Source organism: Glycine max, chromosome 2, assembly GCF_000004515.6.
Source record: "Glycine max cultivar Williams 82 chromosome 2, Glycine_max_v4.0, whole genome shotgun sequence".
NCBI lineage: Eukaryota > Viridiplantae > Streptophyta > Magnoliopsida > Fabales > Fabaceae > Glycine > Glycine max.
The window spans coordinates 40,536,930-40,554,124 of record NC_016089.4 but is presented as its reverse complement, the minus strand read 5'-3'; the positions used below and the strand labels follow the sequence as shown (position 1 = coordinate 40,554,124).

At 32.7% G+C, this 17,195-nt stretch overlaps 2 protein-coding genes across 2 annotated transcripts; one reads left to right on the top strand and one right to left on the bottom strand.

Moving 5' to 3' along the window:
- Positions 1–1,941: 1,941 nt before the first annotated feature.
- On the top strand, positions 1,942–2,966 carry LOC100782364 (auxin-responsive protein SAUR21). Its single transcript, XM_006575242.4, has one exon. It carries the CDS (start codon positions 2,288–2,290, stop codon positions 2,672–2,674), a length of 387 nt encoding a protein of 128 aa, XP_006575305.1. The 5' UTR covers positions 1,942–2,287; the 3' UTR covers positions 2,675–2,966.
- Positions 2,967–4,263: 1,297 nt separating this feature from the next.
- On the bottom strand, positions 4,264–16,210 carry LOC100527924 (uncharacterized). The gene is made up of 3 exons (NM_001248777.2): positions 15,195–16,210; positions 10,406–10,574; positions 4,264–5,100 (listed from the first exon to the last, which is right to left on the bottom strand). Exons 1-3 carry the CDS (start codon positions 15,951–15,953, stop codon positions 4,625–4,627), a joined length of 1,404 nt encoding a protein of 467 aa, NP_001235706.2. The 5' UTR covers positions 15,954–16,210; the 3' UTR covers positions 4,264–4,624.
- Positions 16,211–17,195: the final 985 nt, after the last annotated feature.

Here is a 17,195-nt window from a genome sequence, read left to right as displayed (position 1 = left end):
CTTAAGTTTTATGATAAGCTGATAAAAAAAAAAACAGTTTTTTGGGTAATTTGGCAAAAATCAAAGCTTTGGCATGGAAGTGACTTCTTTACAATTAAGTTGGGGGTGAAACCGGGTGTGTTTTTCTCAACCCGAGAGCATGCTTTGCTTGATGATATTTTGTAATACATATAGGCCATCATATGGGTACTGCATAGCCTGTGTATCTTTTTTGGGGGCATTTCTTTTTTATATAGTTCTGGTTTTGTATAGCCTCTGTACACCTTGTACAGCTTTGGTCCTCTCCTTATACATAATATATACATATTTTGCCTTCCAATAAAAAATTAAGTGGTGCTACCTTGTATGACATGGGTAAGATAAACATCTAAATCTATTTTTGATATTGGCCAAAACAAAAAGGCATCAAACATGACGATGCTACCCCATTTCATTTCACTTCAATTGAGGATCACATAATTTTGATTCGTGCGGGATTGCCGGGAGAGAAAGCAAGCAATGGACCCTAATTCACAGGACAGTTCCGTACCTAACGCCATGACATAAGAAAGAAAATCATATTTACCACAGTCAAACATTGTACGGGTCTCTTAAATTTTGTCAACGAAAACAGTGGTAGGATCATAGTAATTTACTAATCATGGGCCACAAAACAATAATAATAATAATAATACAATCTCAACAGTCAATAAAGATTGATTTAATGAAAAGGATTAGTATCTCATAATATAATAAATCAAAATTTAAATCTTAACTTAAGAAATATTTATATTTAATGTCTAAGCGTCTCTCAAACATGATTATCTTAAAAAAAAACCTAAAACCTCAAGCTGTTTGGTGTATTTGTTACTTTGTTATGCTTGCACCAGTAAACCCCACAAACAATTTCCTTGGCCCGGCCCACCCCACCACCTTCGTGTTTGTCACCAATTGAAGCATTTTCCTTTGACTATACGACCTCTTGCTAACCTTTCTCTTTCTAGATTCTTTTTCTTTCTCTAGTTTTTTTAATGAACTATGTTGACTGTTTTTAAGGTTAATGGAATTTCAATCTTTTATGATATTTTTAAATGCATGAAATTGAAAAATACATTAAAAATATAAGTATCATGTTCTAAAAGTCATTTATCCTTTCTTAGTAAATATGTCTGAAGGCTGGATGCATACCTTTATATTTTCAACTCCCTTACTTTTGCTTTTCTCCTTGCACGTTGTGGGTCCTTATGACTTCTAAGAGAGGTATAGATCCAAAATCGTTTATTTAGATGATTGATTTTCAAATTAAATCTCTCAAATTATTATATCTCTTTTAGACTACTATTTATTTTACTAGTCTTATCATATCTTTTTAATAACAAAAAGAGTGGTGGAGAAGTAAGATATAAGATTTCATTGGGTTTTTAAAAACAAGATTCAATAGTAAGAACATGCATTTTTCCAATTCGTGGGTCACCATTTCTGTGGCATTCGCTAATTTTAGATTTTAGATGAGAATTCCTTGGTGTAGGTATACGATAATAAGAAGCCAAATTAAACCCGTAAAACAAAAATGTACTAATTCATTTTTAGATTCAAACAACAATAATTCCTAGGGAGTGGACCACTTATTATCACGCCCACCGGATTAGTGTGGTCTTATCATTTTTAATGAATGATATCAAATGCTTAATTAGATGCCACCCATTTTTATTATTTTTCTTTTAGCCTTATACAAATACAAGCCCTTGGTTTGCGCCACTTCAATGACACGTATGCATTTGCCACCTAATAATTCACAACCAACAAATGTGGACGTGAGACTCACACCAACTGTATTATCATGCTGCTCTACTACTACTTTAAAGTGGTAGTAGTAGTGTGCCACACATTCCTGGTGTCTTTATCCATAATTTATAACAATACCAAGTTAACTAATTTAATCTCTTTAACTATTATTAAGTCAGGCTTAAGCCAACGGCCACTTAAAGACAACTTGAAAGACCTCTTGAGAATTTTTTTTTTCCATGCTCAGGACATTATAATTCAAACGTGGAAAAGAGGACTTTTCAGAAGGACAACATTCCCCCCTGTACCCTCATTTGTCTATGATCACCTTCTTTTGCTCTTACATATACCATCCTAAATCTAAATCCTCCCTTCAACTTGCACAATAGCCATTTCCTCATCTACAAAACTCCCCTTCCATATTCTCAAAGACCCTTTGTCGCTTTAGTGTTTTTTTTTTCAACATCAGGTATCCTCCACAGAAGACAATTTTTTCCATGATTCGTGTAGTCTGAATTGCAAAATGCTAGGGAAGAAGATGGTATCACTGAAGAAACTAGCCAAAAGGGTGAAGGGTGTTGGAGGAGCTGATCACTCGGACCCTCCCTACCAAGAATGTTTGCTAAAGGGGTATGAGGAAGATAAAGAATCACCCTCTAGCCCAACCCCAACAGGGTTTTTTGCACTTTATGTTGGTGAGGAGCGTCAGAGATATGTGGTACCAACCAGCTACCTCTCTCACCCTCTATTCAAGATGCTGCTGGAGAAGGCCTACAATGAATTTGGCTTTGCACAGAGGAATGGCCTAGTGGTGCCATGCAGTGTTTCCACATTTCAGGAGGTGGTGAATGCTATTGAATGCAACAATGGCAACTTTGACTTAGGCAAGATTTTTGAAGATTTTGCTTAGCTAGAGTGCAGCAAAACGGAACATGTCATGTGCCTTGCCATGTTAATTAATTTCTTTTTTGTTTCTTAATTTGGTTAGTGTTGAAATGCATCATAACTATGACCTCTTTGATGGGGTTATATTTATTGGATGTTGTTCTAGCCAGAATTTAGAACATAGGTCTTCATGATGGCTAGCTAGGTGAGTTAGCTTTAATTTCAATTGAAGCTATTGCTGCAAATAACTTTCAATTAGGATTGATCTGACATGTAAATTAGTTTTTGCCAGTATGATAGTGAACTATTAATTAATATTTTTTAGTCTCTCATGCAGCTTATGCTTTTACATTTTTCTCATATAATTTTAGTAGTTAAACTTGTCCCCTATACTTTTACAACTGGCATCCAGGGCCATAAAAGTGACATCAGTAATCAGTGGCAACAATCGTGCACGTTCAATTAGTCAACTGGGTGTCATCACTGGAAATCTTGTAATGCCTAGATTTGGAAAAAGATGATCTGCCTCAGTACGGCTACATTGAATTTTAACGTGTATTAGCCTATTAGGTGCTTCCCTCAGAATTTCCTTGTCCAAGGGTAAATATAAAGTTTATGTTAGTAAGATTAAGATACTTAACTTTTACACTACGCTAAACCCCAACACATAAAAGGAAAAGTTGAGCAAAGTTTAACACTCCTATGTTAAAAACCTACACATGTATTTACAGGGATGTGATCGGGGGGGCAAGTGTGTGTGTGTAGAACAATGTCATTGAAATATTGCTGCCATGTAATCTTTCTTTGATTGTTACAGTTTTTTCCAATGTGTTTTCCTACTCCCTTGAAGGAACAAAAAAGCACAAATTAGTCACAAATAAAAAGATTGCTTTAAAGGTAATTCTTGTGATCAAGTATATGAACAAACACAAGTGACTGGAACTGCAAGTAACTAGATACAAATATTATATAAAATTGTAGGCGTTAGTCATTTTAATAATGATTTTTTTATTTTTTTATAGATTACATATATCATATTCTACATGAGACAATTCTACAATTATATATCTAAAGCTCAATCTCTAAACCTCCAGCTAACTTTAAACAATCACATATCAATTCAACCACGTACATGATAGTTTTGAAACTTCATTTAATTACTGGCTTAACAGAAGTTATTTCTTTTAATAATTTTTTTTTTATTGAAGCCATAAGTAAACATTTAGAAAAGTTAGGAATTGTTAAAAAAGAAGTTAGGAATTAAAATAATCAAAATAAAACGACTGGACCAATGGCCAAGTTTACCAGTTTAGCGGCTTATAATTTAAGAAAACGTTATTAGTTTACCTAGATAATTTTTTTCCACGAAATTAATATTCATTCATTTCTGTCATAAATTTCATTCAATTTTTTTTTTTTGGAACTTAAATTTCATTCAACTTTTACATCTTTAAAATTCGTTTATCATCTGCCATTGGATTATAAAGCAATAACTTAATAAATAATCCTTATTGCGGAGATGCTTGGTACAAGTCAACACCAAGCACATCGCCTCAGAGATGACAGATTCAAAGTGCTAAAAAGGTAAAATAGAATCAACGTATAGTAAAATGATAAAAATTATGTAAGTTAGTGCAAATGCGTGAGTAGCATCCTTCTTAACTCGGTCATAAATATGGTCGAAGTTTGAGACTGAAATAAATCAATAAACCTTGCATTTCTTGAGGCCATATGACAGTAGAAAAATGAATCTCTGCATTTTTTTAATGTAATGGCAACTTTTGCAGATGCTTTGAATCCTTCATTGTAAATTGCATGCAATATATTTATTTCTACCTTCATATTAAAATACCTGGCCCTGGGAAATTCAACAGAGCAAGGAGAATCACAGAGTCACAGACTGAAATTGAAGAGGCAACGAAGTTTATGAATTTGATTATGAAATTATAACCAATTGCCCAGCCTCAGAAGCGGATTATGGTTCAATTTGTTGATTTTCACTGTTACAACCTTCCACAAGTATTCTCTTCATATGATCAACTAGTCCTTGAATCTGCTCTCTTGAATGAAGGGGTGATGGATATATACAAGCACAATCCAACTTTCCATTCCGTATGGTGTCGAATACGGCAATGGATGGACCAACACCATGAGCAGAAGCACAACCTACATAGTCTTCCAATCCAATCTCTCCATGCATTTCGGCCGAGTCGTCGAAGACAGGATCTTCAAACACAGAGATCAAGGCTGTCCTAAGTGATGACGATGGCGTCAAACCGGGGTTCTCAATAGCCTTGCACATGAGGTAGTTCAGGTCAGACATGTCTGTGAAATGCTTGTTGCAGTTCATAGCATTTACAAAGGCTGTGTAGCTTTTCTTTGCCAACTCCCATAAGGTTTCTGTTTCCCCACACACGTCATGTGTGTTCAGGACGGCAGAATGGTAAAATCCTGAACCAAACAAGGGAAGCATTGGCAGCAGAATGTTAAAATTATACCAAGAAATTCAAAATGGTACAATATTCCTTCATATGCTCGGATTATTAATAATTTGAAAATTCCAGTGTATCATGCATTGGAGGTTACCCAAGTTCAAAGCTTTCGTATTTCTAAAGAAGAAGCTTCAGGCAATTATCTAATTCGTCATGAATAAACTATCTCAAAAGCTTAGACTTTTTATGTAGAGACATGTGAATGGTTTTCTATTATATCCCTAACATAACTAACAAATTAACTAAAGGCTGTAGCAAATGATTTCATTAATATAAGAGACAGCCTCCCTTACCTACCAACCCAATAATTGTTTTTACCACTTTCCAAAAGATTAAATAAAAATGAAAGCATTACCAAGATACAGGGAACATTGACATGGTTTAATACTGTTTATGTTGCAAGTGTTAGTCAGCTTATGGTTCCATATTTGTAGGGGCAGTTGTGTTTTTGAATAAGTCTATCACATTATTAGGAAATAGTGGGTCATATATGCGTAATATACGTGAGCAGTTTTCTTTTGTTTTCAGTTCCACAATTCTGATGTAAGGCTATATATTAGCTAGGTTTGTTTTCAATAATAGAGAGTGAATTTCTTCTTTTACGTTTTATCTTTTACGTAAGTTCTGTGAGACTCCAACATTTTTGGTATCAGAGCTCCATCACGGGGCCTGATCCAAAGTAGAAGCAACAGTCTTCTAAGTATACAAAGCTATGGCATCGGAGAATTCATTTGTGCAGCCCGTTATACCAAAGTTTGACGGGCACTATGACCACTAGGTGCTACTCATGGAGAATTTCTTGTGTTCAAAGGAGTACTAGGGTCTGGTGGAAAATGGAATTCCTGAATCAGCGGAAGGAACACCTCTTACTGAAGTATAGAGGAAGAATATTGATGATCAGAAATTAAAAGATTTGAAGGAAAAGAACTACCTATTTCAAGCATTAGATCGTTCAGTCCTGGAGACAATTCTTAACAAGGATACAGCAAAGGATATATGGGATTCTTTGAAACAGAAGTACCAAGGCACTTCACAAGTCAAGCGTGCACAGTTGCAAGCTCTAAGAAAGGAGTTTGAAATTCTCCACATGAAGGAGGGAGAATCTGTAAATGTTTATTTTGCTCGGACACTTACCATAGCCAACAAGACGAAGGCTAATGGTAAAAACAAAGGCGATGTTGCAGTAGTTGAGAAAATTCTGAGATCCATGACTCCCAAGTTTGATTATGTTGTGTGCTCCATTGAGGAGTCTAAGGATACAGACACGTTGACCATTGATGAATTGCAAAGTAGTCTCCTCGTCCATGAACTACGCATGACTTCTGATGTTGAAGAAGTGCAGGCCTTGCATATTGCTCATACAGATCAACATGCAGAACAGGGATGAGGTCGTGGAGGCTTTGGACGATGCGGAAGGGGATGAGGTCGAGGACGTGGCAGACAAGGATTTGACAAATCCACTGTAGAGTGCTTCACTTGTCATCAACTCGGACATTTCAGCTGGGAATGTTCAAACCAAAGAAAGGAGGCCAACTATGTAGAAAACGACGAAGAAATGTTATTGATGGCCTGCACAGATATTACCAAGGCGAATGAAGAAGGTGTGTGGTTTCTTGACTCTGGATGTAGTAATCACATGTGCAGGAAGAAGGAATATTTCTCAGATATTGATGAAAGTTACAGAGATTCAGTCAAATTGGGCAATAATTCCAGTATGGCTGTAACTGGAAATGGTAATGTTCGGTTAAACATGAATGGCAACACTTATACTGTCACTGAAGTCTTTTTTGTACCAGAATTGAGGAATAACTTATTAAGCATTGGGCAATTACAAGAAAAGGGACTTAGTATTCTGTTTCAACATGGAAAGTGCAAAGTGTTTCATCCTGAAAACGGTTTGATCATGGAAACCACAATATCTTCCAATCGCATGTTCATGCTGCATGCCATATCTCAACCTAACAAATCCACTTGCTTTCACACAGTTACAGATGATATAATGCATCTTTGGCATTGCAGATATGGACATTTAAGTTTTCGGGGTTTAAATACGCTTTACCAGCAGCGTATGGTATATGGTTTGCCAACAATGAAAGCGCCAACAAAACTGTGCAAGGACTGCAAGGTAGGGAAGCAATCACGAGCTTCATTCCCAAAGAAGAGTACTTGGAAGGCTACACAGTCTCTACAACTAATTCATGTGGACATTTGTGGACCAATCACACCTATCTCCAACAGCAAGAAAAGGTATTTGCTCACCTTTATTGATGATTTCAGTGGAAAAACTTGGATTTATTTCTTGACAGAAAAATCAGAAGCTCTCTCTGTCTTTAAGAATTTTAAAATTCATGTTGAGAAAGAAGCTGACTCCTTAATCAGAGGTTTACGCACTGATCGCGGGGGAGAGTTTACATCTCAGGATTTTACCAATTTTTGCTGTGACAATGGTATTCGTAGACAGCTGACAGCTGCATACAGACCACAACAGAACGGGATTGCCGAACGAAAGAACAGAACCATTATGAACATGGTTCGGAGCATGCTTTCAGAGAAGAAAATGCCCAAAACTTTTTGGGCTGAAGCTGCCACCTGGTCTGTGCATATTCTGAATCGGTGTCCCACACTAGCAGTAGAAAATAAAATGCCGGAAGAAGCCTGGAGTGGAGTCAAGCCTTCAGTTAAGTATTTTAGAGTTTTTGGATGTATTTCTCATGTTCATGTGCCTGATGCTAAAAGAACCAAGCTAGATGATAAAAGTCTATGTTGTATTTTGTTGGGGGTTAGTGAAGTATCAAAAGCATACAAACTTTATGATCCGATTTCACAAAGGATCATAATAAGCAGGGACGTTGTCTTTGACGAAGATAAAAGTTGGCATTGGGATAAGAAGTATGAAGAAACCATCTTATGTGACTTAGATTGGGGTGATAAGGATGTGGAAGCTGTTGTAGAAGAAAACACATGAGGTACGACATAATACTGATACCCCAGAAGAGGATATTATTTCCTCTGATTCTATGGCCGACACTTCTAGTCCCGTTCAACGAAGGTGTAGAAGACCACCCCTTTGGATGGAAGAGTATGAAACTAGCGAAGGACTTTCTGAAGGCAGTACAGAAGCTAATCTGGTTATGTCTGCAAGTGAAAGTGATCCTACTCACTTTGATGCTGCTGTTCAAATTGCAAAATGGAGGAAAGCCATGGATGAGGAGATGGAAGCCATAAACAAAAATGGCACATGGAAATTGAAGGAATTACCTGATGGAGCAAAGAAAATTGGAGTAAAGTGGATTTATAAGACAAAATTCAAAGAGAATGGAGAAGTGGACAAGTACAAAGCCAGGCTTGTAGTGAAGGGGTATGCACAAGAATATGAGGTAGACTATACAGAAGTATTTGCACCAGTAGCCCACATGGAGACAATTCGTTTGGTGGTAGCACTTGCAGCTCAAAAGGGATGGACCATCTATCAGCTGGATGTAAAGTCAGCATTTTTACATGGAGAGTTGGAGGAAACAGTGTATCTGGACCAGCCTTGTGGTTATGTACAAAAAGGGGATGAGCATAAAGTGTATAAGCTGAAGAAAGCCCTTTACGGACTTAAGCAAGCACCACGTGCTTGGTACAGCCGCATAGAAGCACATTTTTTGAAGGAAGGATTTGAGAAGTGTGACTACGAGCATACTTTGTTTGTGAAGAGAGAAAAGAAAGATATAATATTAATTGTTAGTTTGTATGTTGATGACCTTATTTTTACTCCAAATGATGAGTTGATGTTTGCAAAATTTAAAAGCTCCATGAAGCATGAATTTGACATGACAGATCTTGGTATTGGTAAAATGAGATATTTTCTGGGTCTTGAAGTGATGCAACAAATAGATGGCATTTTCTTATGTAAAAAAAGTATGCATTAGAGATGCTGCAAAGGTTTGGAATGGATAAAAGCAATTTGGTGCAAACTCCAATTATTCCTGGCATTAAACTCACAAAGGACGACACTGGTGCAAAGGTGGATAAGACTTACTATAAACAAATTGTGGGAAGTCTAATGTATCTAACATCTACTCGACCTGATATGATGTTTGTGGTGAACTTAATTAGCAGGTATATGGAGAATCCTACTGAGCTGCATTTACTAGCAGCCAAAAGGTTGCTAAGATATTTAAGGGGAACAACTGAGTTTCGAATTTTCTACATGAAGGGAGGAAACAAAGAGCTTCTTGCTTACACTGACAGTGATTATGCAAGAGATTTGGATGATAGAAAAAGTACTTCGGGTTATGTTTTCTTATTGTGTTCAGCTGCTGTTTCTTGGTCATCAAAGAAACAACCAATTGTGAGTCTATCAACTACAGAGGCAGAGTTCATAGGTGCAGCATCGTGTGCTTGTCAAGCCATATGGTTGAAAAGGGTGTTGGGAAAATTGTGTAAAATGCAAAACCAGGCTACTGTAATTTGTTGTGATAGTAGCTCTGCTATTAAGCTTTCGAAGAATCCAGTAAAGCATGGTCGTTATAAACATATTGATGTCCGATTTCATTTCCTTCGAGATCTTACAAAGACTGGAGCTATCAAGATGATGCATTGTGGGACACAAGAACAAGTGGTTGATATTATGACCAAACCACTCAAACTGGATACTTTGTTAAAGCTTCGCAGGTCACTAGGAGTGTGTTCAGAGTTTGATATAAACTAATTGCATATAGCATTTAGTTTAAGGGAGGATTTGTTAGTCAGCTTATGGTTCCATATTTGTAGGAGCAGTTGTGTTTTTGAATAAGTCTATCACATTATTAGGAAATAGTGGGTCATATATGCGTAATATACAAGAGCAGTTTTCTTTTGTTTTCAGTTTTACGATTCTGATGTAAGGCTATATATTAGCCAGGTTTGTTTTCAATAATAGAGAGTGAATTTCTTCTTTTACGTTTTATCTTTTACCTAAGTTCTGTGAGACTCCAACAGCAAGAGTCACTTTGTAGCCCACTCAAATAAATGTGAACATTAATAGGTGGATTTGGACAATACAGGCCCCTTGTTTTAACAAGGTCTTGCAGTTTCACTTAAAAATTCATAGTAGTTAGAAGAACTAATATTATGTGCCAACTGACAATAAAAGAAAAAACAATCTTTCCAATTTATATTACACATAAGACACAGCCTGAAAAAAGAAGAGAGCATGTATCTGTAAACAAGTTAGGCATGATGCCAAAGGAGCAGCAGCATAACAAAACAAACGAAAATTACAAGAAAATATGGCTTACCAGCATGGTTGCTGGGAAGGACTGGATCAAGAAGTGAGCGGCAATCAACAAGTGTTACTACAGCATACTTTTCTCTTTGATAATCAGGAAGGCATCTAGAGGTCCATGCAGCAATCATTCCAGCTGCAGCAAGTGCCCCACAAAGTTTGATCCCTCTTGATTTGCATCCCTACATGATCTTGCATAATTAGCTTAAACCCATCAAGCTAGCTACCAGATCATAAGCAAAAAGTGAGCAGAGTGCCATATCAATTATTCACAGAAATTAGATTATAACACATTGGATGCATAAGAATGAATTTTAATTACAAATACGCAGAGACAAAAAAGAAGATAATGTGACATTGAGGCTGCTTTGTACCAGGAAAAATAATAGCAGCTGATATTACTAGTTATAATTGGCTGCAAATTTCTCCAAATTGTAAATATGAATTTCATTAATCACTTTATTTAGCTGATAAATCCAATTGATATTATAAAGAGTTTGGATCAAACCATAGGGCTGTGACCTGTGAAACACAAACTCCTCATTCGTATTAGAGGCTCTACCCTCCTAATAGCTTTGGCTTTACTGTCTTATTGACTATCTTTGTAAATGTCTTACAAAGACTAATGACTTCTCCACAATGTGCCAATTAAGTTTATCTTTTTTGAAAAATAAATGGCTGGTATCTTCATCCCTTAAGAAAATAGGAAGTTTAGGCTTGAAAATAGAGATTGCAATAGGCAAGATTAATTTAGGGCGTGTTTGGGAAAAAGTTGCATCCAACATTCTCTTTAATTCAGTACAAGAGCTCCTTCGCCGTTTAGTGTATAGGAAAGCGCAAACTGATGTTTGGAAGCTTGAAACGGCAATCTAAACACCCCCATAACATAACAGTTGAATAGAGAGAGCCAATGCTCATAAACCAAATTAATATAGAATAGTATAGTATTATAAATGTATAAATTATAGAGTGAAATATGTTTTTGATTTTTAATAAATATTTGATTTTTATATTTGCTCTTTTAGTACATTTTTGTTTTGTGTTGAAAAATAACAATTTTATTTTTTGTTGTTCGTCTTTAATACTTATTTTTAGTTCAGGATAAATTAATAAATTTTATATTTGTTTACTAATAAATTCTTTCTATTTATTATTATTCGGAACAAAAATAGAATTCATTAATTTATTAGAAAATAAACATAAAATTTATTAATTTATCATAAATTAAAATAAAATACGAAGGAAAAAAATAAAAGTATTATTTTATTATGTACTTAAAGTAAAACAAAAATTTACTAGAAAGTAAACTTAAAATTTAGGTATTTATTGGAGATAAAAAGATATTTAAGACTGAATTATAATACATTTACCAGCAAAATACTCTTGGTGAGTTAGTGTATTTGTGGTGATATCAATGGTTGGTTTCTTACGTTTAACAATGTAATAACGAAGTAGACACATAATACCGAAGATATAACTTTAATTTCATGTGAAACTGAAGTAATGACCCATGAACTGAATGCAGGAGCAGGACTTATTATCTTAGTAATTTATGCTGCAATTGGGTGTTGTCGTACATGGAGATTAGAGTTATCATCTACACATCACGAATTTTTTACCCCATGCCTTATCCCCATTCTCGATCATTCTTTCAGACAACGACTCCAAGGGCCAAAACAAAGTTACCACCCACAACTTCTGATTTTCAAAAGTGGTCATATATATTCTGTGGAAGAAATTTCTTATTATTGTTTTCAAAAGGGTCACTGTAGAGAGGACCAAAATTTGCGAAGCTTACGATAAGGATACGACGTTACAGTAACACATAAGATATGTCCAATTTTGAAAATCACAGGTTAGGCATCGATACGATATGACATTGTTATGTTATAAAATTAAGTATTGACGAAAAAAAAAACTAAACTACCATTTTGGTCGACAATGATTTTAAATTTATAATTTTTATCGTCTTATTTTTAAATTAAAATATTTAGTTTTTATATTTTTAAAATAAATAATTTTAGTCTTAGACGCTTATGTGACAAATAATTAAATAAATTAAAAAATAAAAAAAGTTAATAAAAGTTAAAATTATAATCTTTTATTTAAAAATAAGATATTAAATCTCTAAAACATTTGTTTTATTTAACTAATTTTATAAATATTATTTTATATGTATCATTAATAAAGAGTTATTATTTTTTCAAATTACAAAAATTTATAAATTAAAAATTATTTAATATATAAATCTATATTTAAGATTTTATATCATTTATATAATTTTATTTTCAATAGTGTATAACTTTTATTTTAATTTTAACAATTTATAATTAAATTTCATAAATTAACATATAAATTATTTTTTAAATTGATTTTAATATACAGATTGTTTTTACTCCAATTAGATAAATCAATATAACTGTATTAATTAATATATAAATTATACAAATTATGTAAATTTATTTTAATATGTAAATTATTTTTATTTTAATTATATAAATAAATAAATTTTAATATTTAATATTTTAGGAAACTTATGCTAAAATTTTCGTTTTAACTATAAAAAACTATTTAATAAATAATTTTTTAATACCAATTAAGAAAATTACATAATTAATATGTAAATTATTTATATAAATTATTTTATGCAATTTATAAAAATTATGTAAATTCATTTTTAAATATAAATAATAATTTTTTTTATTTTAATTACAAAAAGTAATAAATTTTAATGTTTAATTTTTGGATTATTTAAATATCATTTTAATATAATCAACATATTAGTTTATGCAATTTTTATAAAATTATAATAAAATAAGAACAAATTTTTATATGTAATAATTTATATTAAAATAAAATTTTATCATAAAAATAAATACATATAACATTAAATGTACTTAAATATTAACTATTTTATTTTAATATATAAAATTTTATAATATAAAAAATGAATAACTTTCGACTAATAATATATATAAAATAGTGTTTACATAGTTAACTAAACAAAATAAGTTTCTTCATGGTTTATTATTTTGTCTTTAAATAAAAAATTATAAGTTCAACTTTTATTAAAAAAAATTATTTTTTATTTTATTTAATTTCTTACCACATAAGCATCGTAACAATAACTTATCTACTTCAGTACCAATATATTACATTGAAATTGTTTTATATGATCACTAACACACGAAACAAAATTATTTATTCTGTAAAAATAAAAAGACTAAATGTCTTATTTAAAAATAGGAAACTAAAATTATTTATTTTAAAAAATAATTAAAACAAAATTAATGTTTACAATAGAACATTAATTATTGTAAGTATTATTTATCTTATTATTGCGATAGCCAAATCCAACTTATACCTGTAACAAAAATTAAAAATATTAATTCAAAATATAGGCTAAAGGTATTGACATCAACCATTTAATTATCTTTTATATATATATATATATATATATATACGGGAATTAAAATAATGCATAACCCCATGACGAACAAATGTTACATAAGAGAATCGTTCCATTTTCTGTCCATCGGATCCTCCAATGTCCTAATCAGTACTGAATAATAATATTCCAATCGGATATTTTATTTTACCTAATGCTTACTACCTTAAGTCCATTTTATAAGAATTTTGAGAAGTTTGCCCAGATTTTTTTTATACAAATACTTTAAGTGAAAGCACATTAATTAATTAAGACAAAAAAAAGATCGAGAGAATAAAATTCTAATAAAGGTAATTTAAAAAATATACATATACACACAAATTATTCTACTAAGTAGAAACTAAAATAATTAATTGTTGTAAACTAATTAAATAAGTTGTACATTTTTTTTAACGAAAGATCTCTTAAAGATATGTCTTTCATATGCATATATTTAAAGGATAACTTACTAGTCATATCCCAATCACTGATGATGGACCATTTTGTATAATTTTATTTTTGTTAAAACTTTTTTTTTTAATTTTTTATTTAATATATTTTGTAAAATATACGGATATGATAGAAGTAGTGATCGTAGATATATTATCAATTAATTTTTTCTAAACAGAGAGTTTGGGTACTTTATTTTATTGGTTCAATCAAGTACCATAAATTATTTATAATTTCGAGTAACAATTTAAATTTATAAATAAAATATCAATGCAAGTCTCTAAAACATATTTATTAATATAAATTATTACATATTTATCTAAAACATGACACTTGTCATCTTTTCCTTAAATTTATCCATCAAACTATTAAGTTTGACCATTTTGACCTGTCAATGTTCAAACTAGATCTATAATGATAATTTATTTTAAAAGAGACTCATGCTTTATTTTGTTTATTAAAATAACTCAAATTGGCGATCACTCCACAGCCACACCATGTTGGTGAAAATAAATTAAACAAATAAGTTCTACATTGACTACTCAAGGTAATAATTAATTAAATTAGCGAGCATAACAGAAAATAAAAAAGTTTAAATTAGTATTTTGGTTATTTAAGTTTTATTTAATTTTTAATTTTTTTATTTAATTTGATCATTTAATAAAAAAATTTCTATTTAATTTGATTTTCTAATTTTTAAAATCAATTTAATTTTTAAAAAATATATATTTTATCATAGTTTAGAATTACTTAATAATGATTTTGAACAAAATATCATCTAGACGGAATGACCAAATTAAATTAATTTAAAAAATTAGATGAATAAATTAAATTAAAAAAAATCAAATTCATCCTAAATAACAAATTAGGGTAACAAAATACTAATTTAAGCAATAAAAAAAGAAACAGGATGGTGGTAACTCACAGCTAATAAGTTCTCGGTTTCAGCTACGTTCAGTTGCAACCTTATTATCCTCGAACTCCGGGGCGAGCCAGCGTCGACGAAACTCAAATTCGCGAACCTGAACGCGTTGAGCGTGTACCCGAGCACGTCCAGTCCACGCGCCCAGAACGGCTTGTTCGTCTTCCCCTCAGGAATCAGATCCTCGATCGGAGAATTTACCTTCTCCCCGCTCGCCTCGTCGCCGCCGGCGACGAAGCGGAGGAGCTCGTTGAGCAGCGCCACGGCGGAGGCGCGGTCGCACGAAGCGGTGTGGAGGCGGAGGAACACGGCGAAGCGGTCGTGGCTGATGCTATACACGGCGGCGTGGAGTACGTCGACGTCGGCGGCGTAATTGCGCCACGTGTCCTCCTGGTTCATCTCGTGCTCGAGGAGCACGTGGAAGGGATCGTGGCCGTCGGATTGGCATTGGATGATGTGAGCCGTTGAAGCGAGATCGAAGGGGTGGATTTGGACGGTGGGAGTGGGAGGGGTGAGGAAGTGGAAAGTGTTGTTGGAGGGATCGAGATGGATCTTGGAGCGGAGAATAGGGTGGGAATTTTGGAGTTTGTGGAGGGCATTTTGGACAACAGCGATTTGCGGCGGTTTTGAGAGGAGGAGGCTCAGAACCGTTACGCCAGTGCCGATGGGAACAGCCTTGCACCAGCTGAACTCGGTGCCGCCGACGGGCCGGGCCTCGGGGGTTGATGGGCTTTGGGCCTCAGTGTCGCCGTTTTGGGCCATATTGTTGGATGGGAGTGAGTGAATGAGAGCGAAAAAAGGGTAGTGAAGTGAAGATCGAGGGAGGGATAATAAGAATAACGTGGAAAATAATAGAAATATGTTATGCTATCTGCGGGTTTGTAGGGGACCCACTCCCACTGTGGTTTTGTTTTTTAAAGAATGAGTGTTGATCATAACAAGGAACAAGAAAAGCCGTTCACGTTATCGCAGGTTGGGTGGGGGCACTGAATTAGGAAGATTAGGAATAAAGTGGTTTTTTTTAGTAAAATATTAAATTAAAAATTAAATAATAAAAATATAAATTAGTTATTAGATTCTCATACTTGAATTGTAAGAAGAAAAAGTTCGTTAATCTAAGTCATATTATTTGATTGAACTATACAAGATACAAATGAATATATACGATAATATACACCTACTTAGTTTATTTAATTTTAAAATAGTCTCACTGGAGTAACGTGTTTAAACTGAAGCAATGATATTTTTAAAATATATGAGAATCAAAATTACAAAAATGAAATAAAATGATATAATTTGTTAATTAAAAATGATGGAGGATTAAAATTGTAATTTGTCTTTTTTAAAATAAAATAAAATAATAGAGAAGCTTATTTTATTGTTATTCTTATTTTCTTTTTTTATAAATGCTTTTAGATTTCTGTCAAAAAAAAAAATACTTCTAGATAAGTTTAAGCAACCAGACCATTATATATTTTTACGTCACTTGGAGTGACAACTATGAATTTGAACATGTGATATGTTAAAAATGTAAGACATTATTTTGCTTCACACCTTCACACGACTAACGTTCTAAGAATGTACCGAAAGATCCATATCATGCATGTTACTCCAGTGAGACTATTTTAGAATTAAATAAACTAAGTAGGTGTACATTATCAGATAAATATTTATTTTTATATACTTAAAATTTATAATAAATATTTTTTTAAAATATATAATTTATATTTAGAATTTATAATCAACAATTTAAATGGTGATATAATTTTTTTAACTATAAAAAATGATTGTTGAAAGATATAAATGGTTAACAAAATCAAAAATAGAAAGATAAAAAAATCGTTTGAGATAGTTGAATAATAATAATAAAAATTGTTAGTTGTAATATTACTATTATTTACAATACATTTTCGAAATAGAAAAAATATTTATAATGTCTAATTAAGATAGTAGAGAGTGAGAATATGTGTCTTTAATATGTGTATTTTAATTTATAAGAGTTTA

Excerpts from the sequence above, each read along its gene's own strand:
- LOC100782364 (XM_006575242.4), top strand. The coding sequence starts at position 2,288 with ATGCTAGGGAAGAAGATGGTATCACTGAAGAAACTAGCCAAAAGGGTG.
- LOC100527924 (NM_001248777.2), bottom strand. The coding sequence starts at position 15,953 with ATGGCCCAAAACGGCGACACTGAGGCCCAAAGCCCATCAACCCCCGAG. Across the intron at positions 10,575-15,194 it reads AAACCGAGAACTTATTAGCT|GGATGCAAATCAAGAGGGAT; the intron begins GTGAGTTACCAC and ends AAGATCATGTAG. Across the intron at positions 5,101-10,405 it reads CCTTCCCAGCAACCATGCTG|GATTTTACCATTCTGCCGTC; the intron begins GTAAGCCATATT and ends TGTTTGGTTCAG.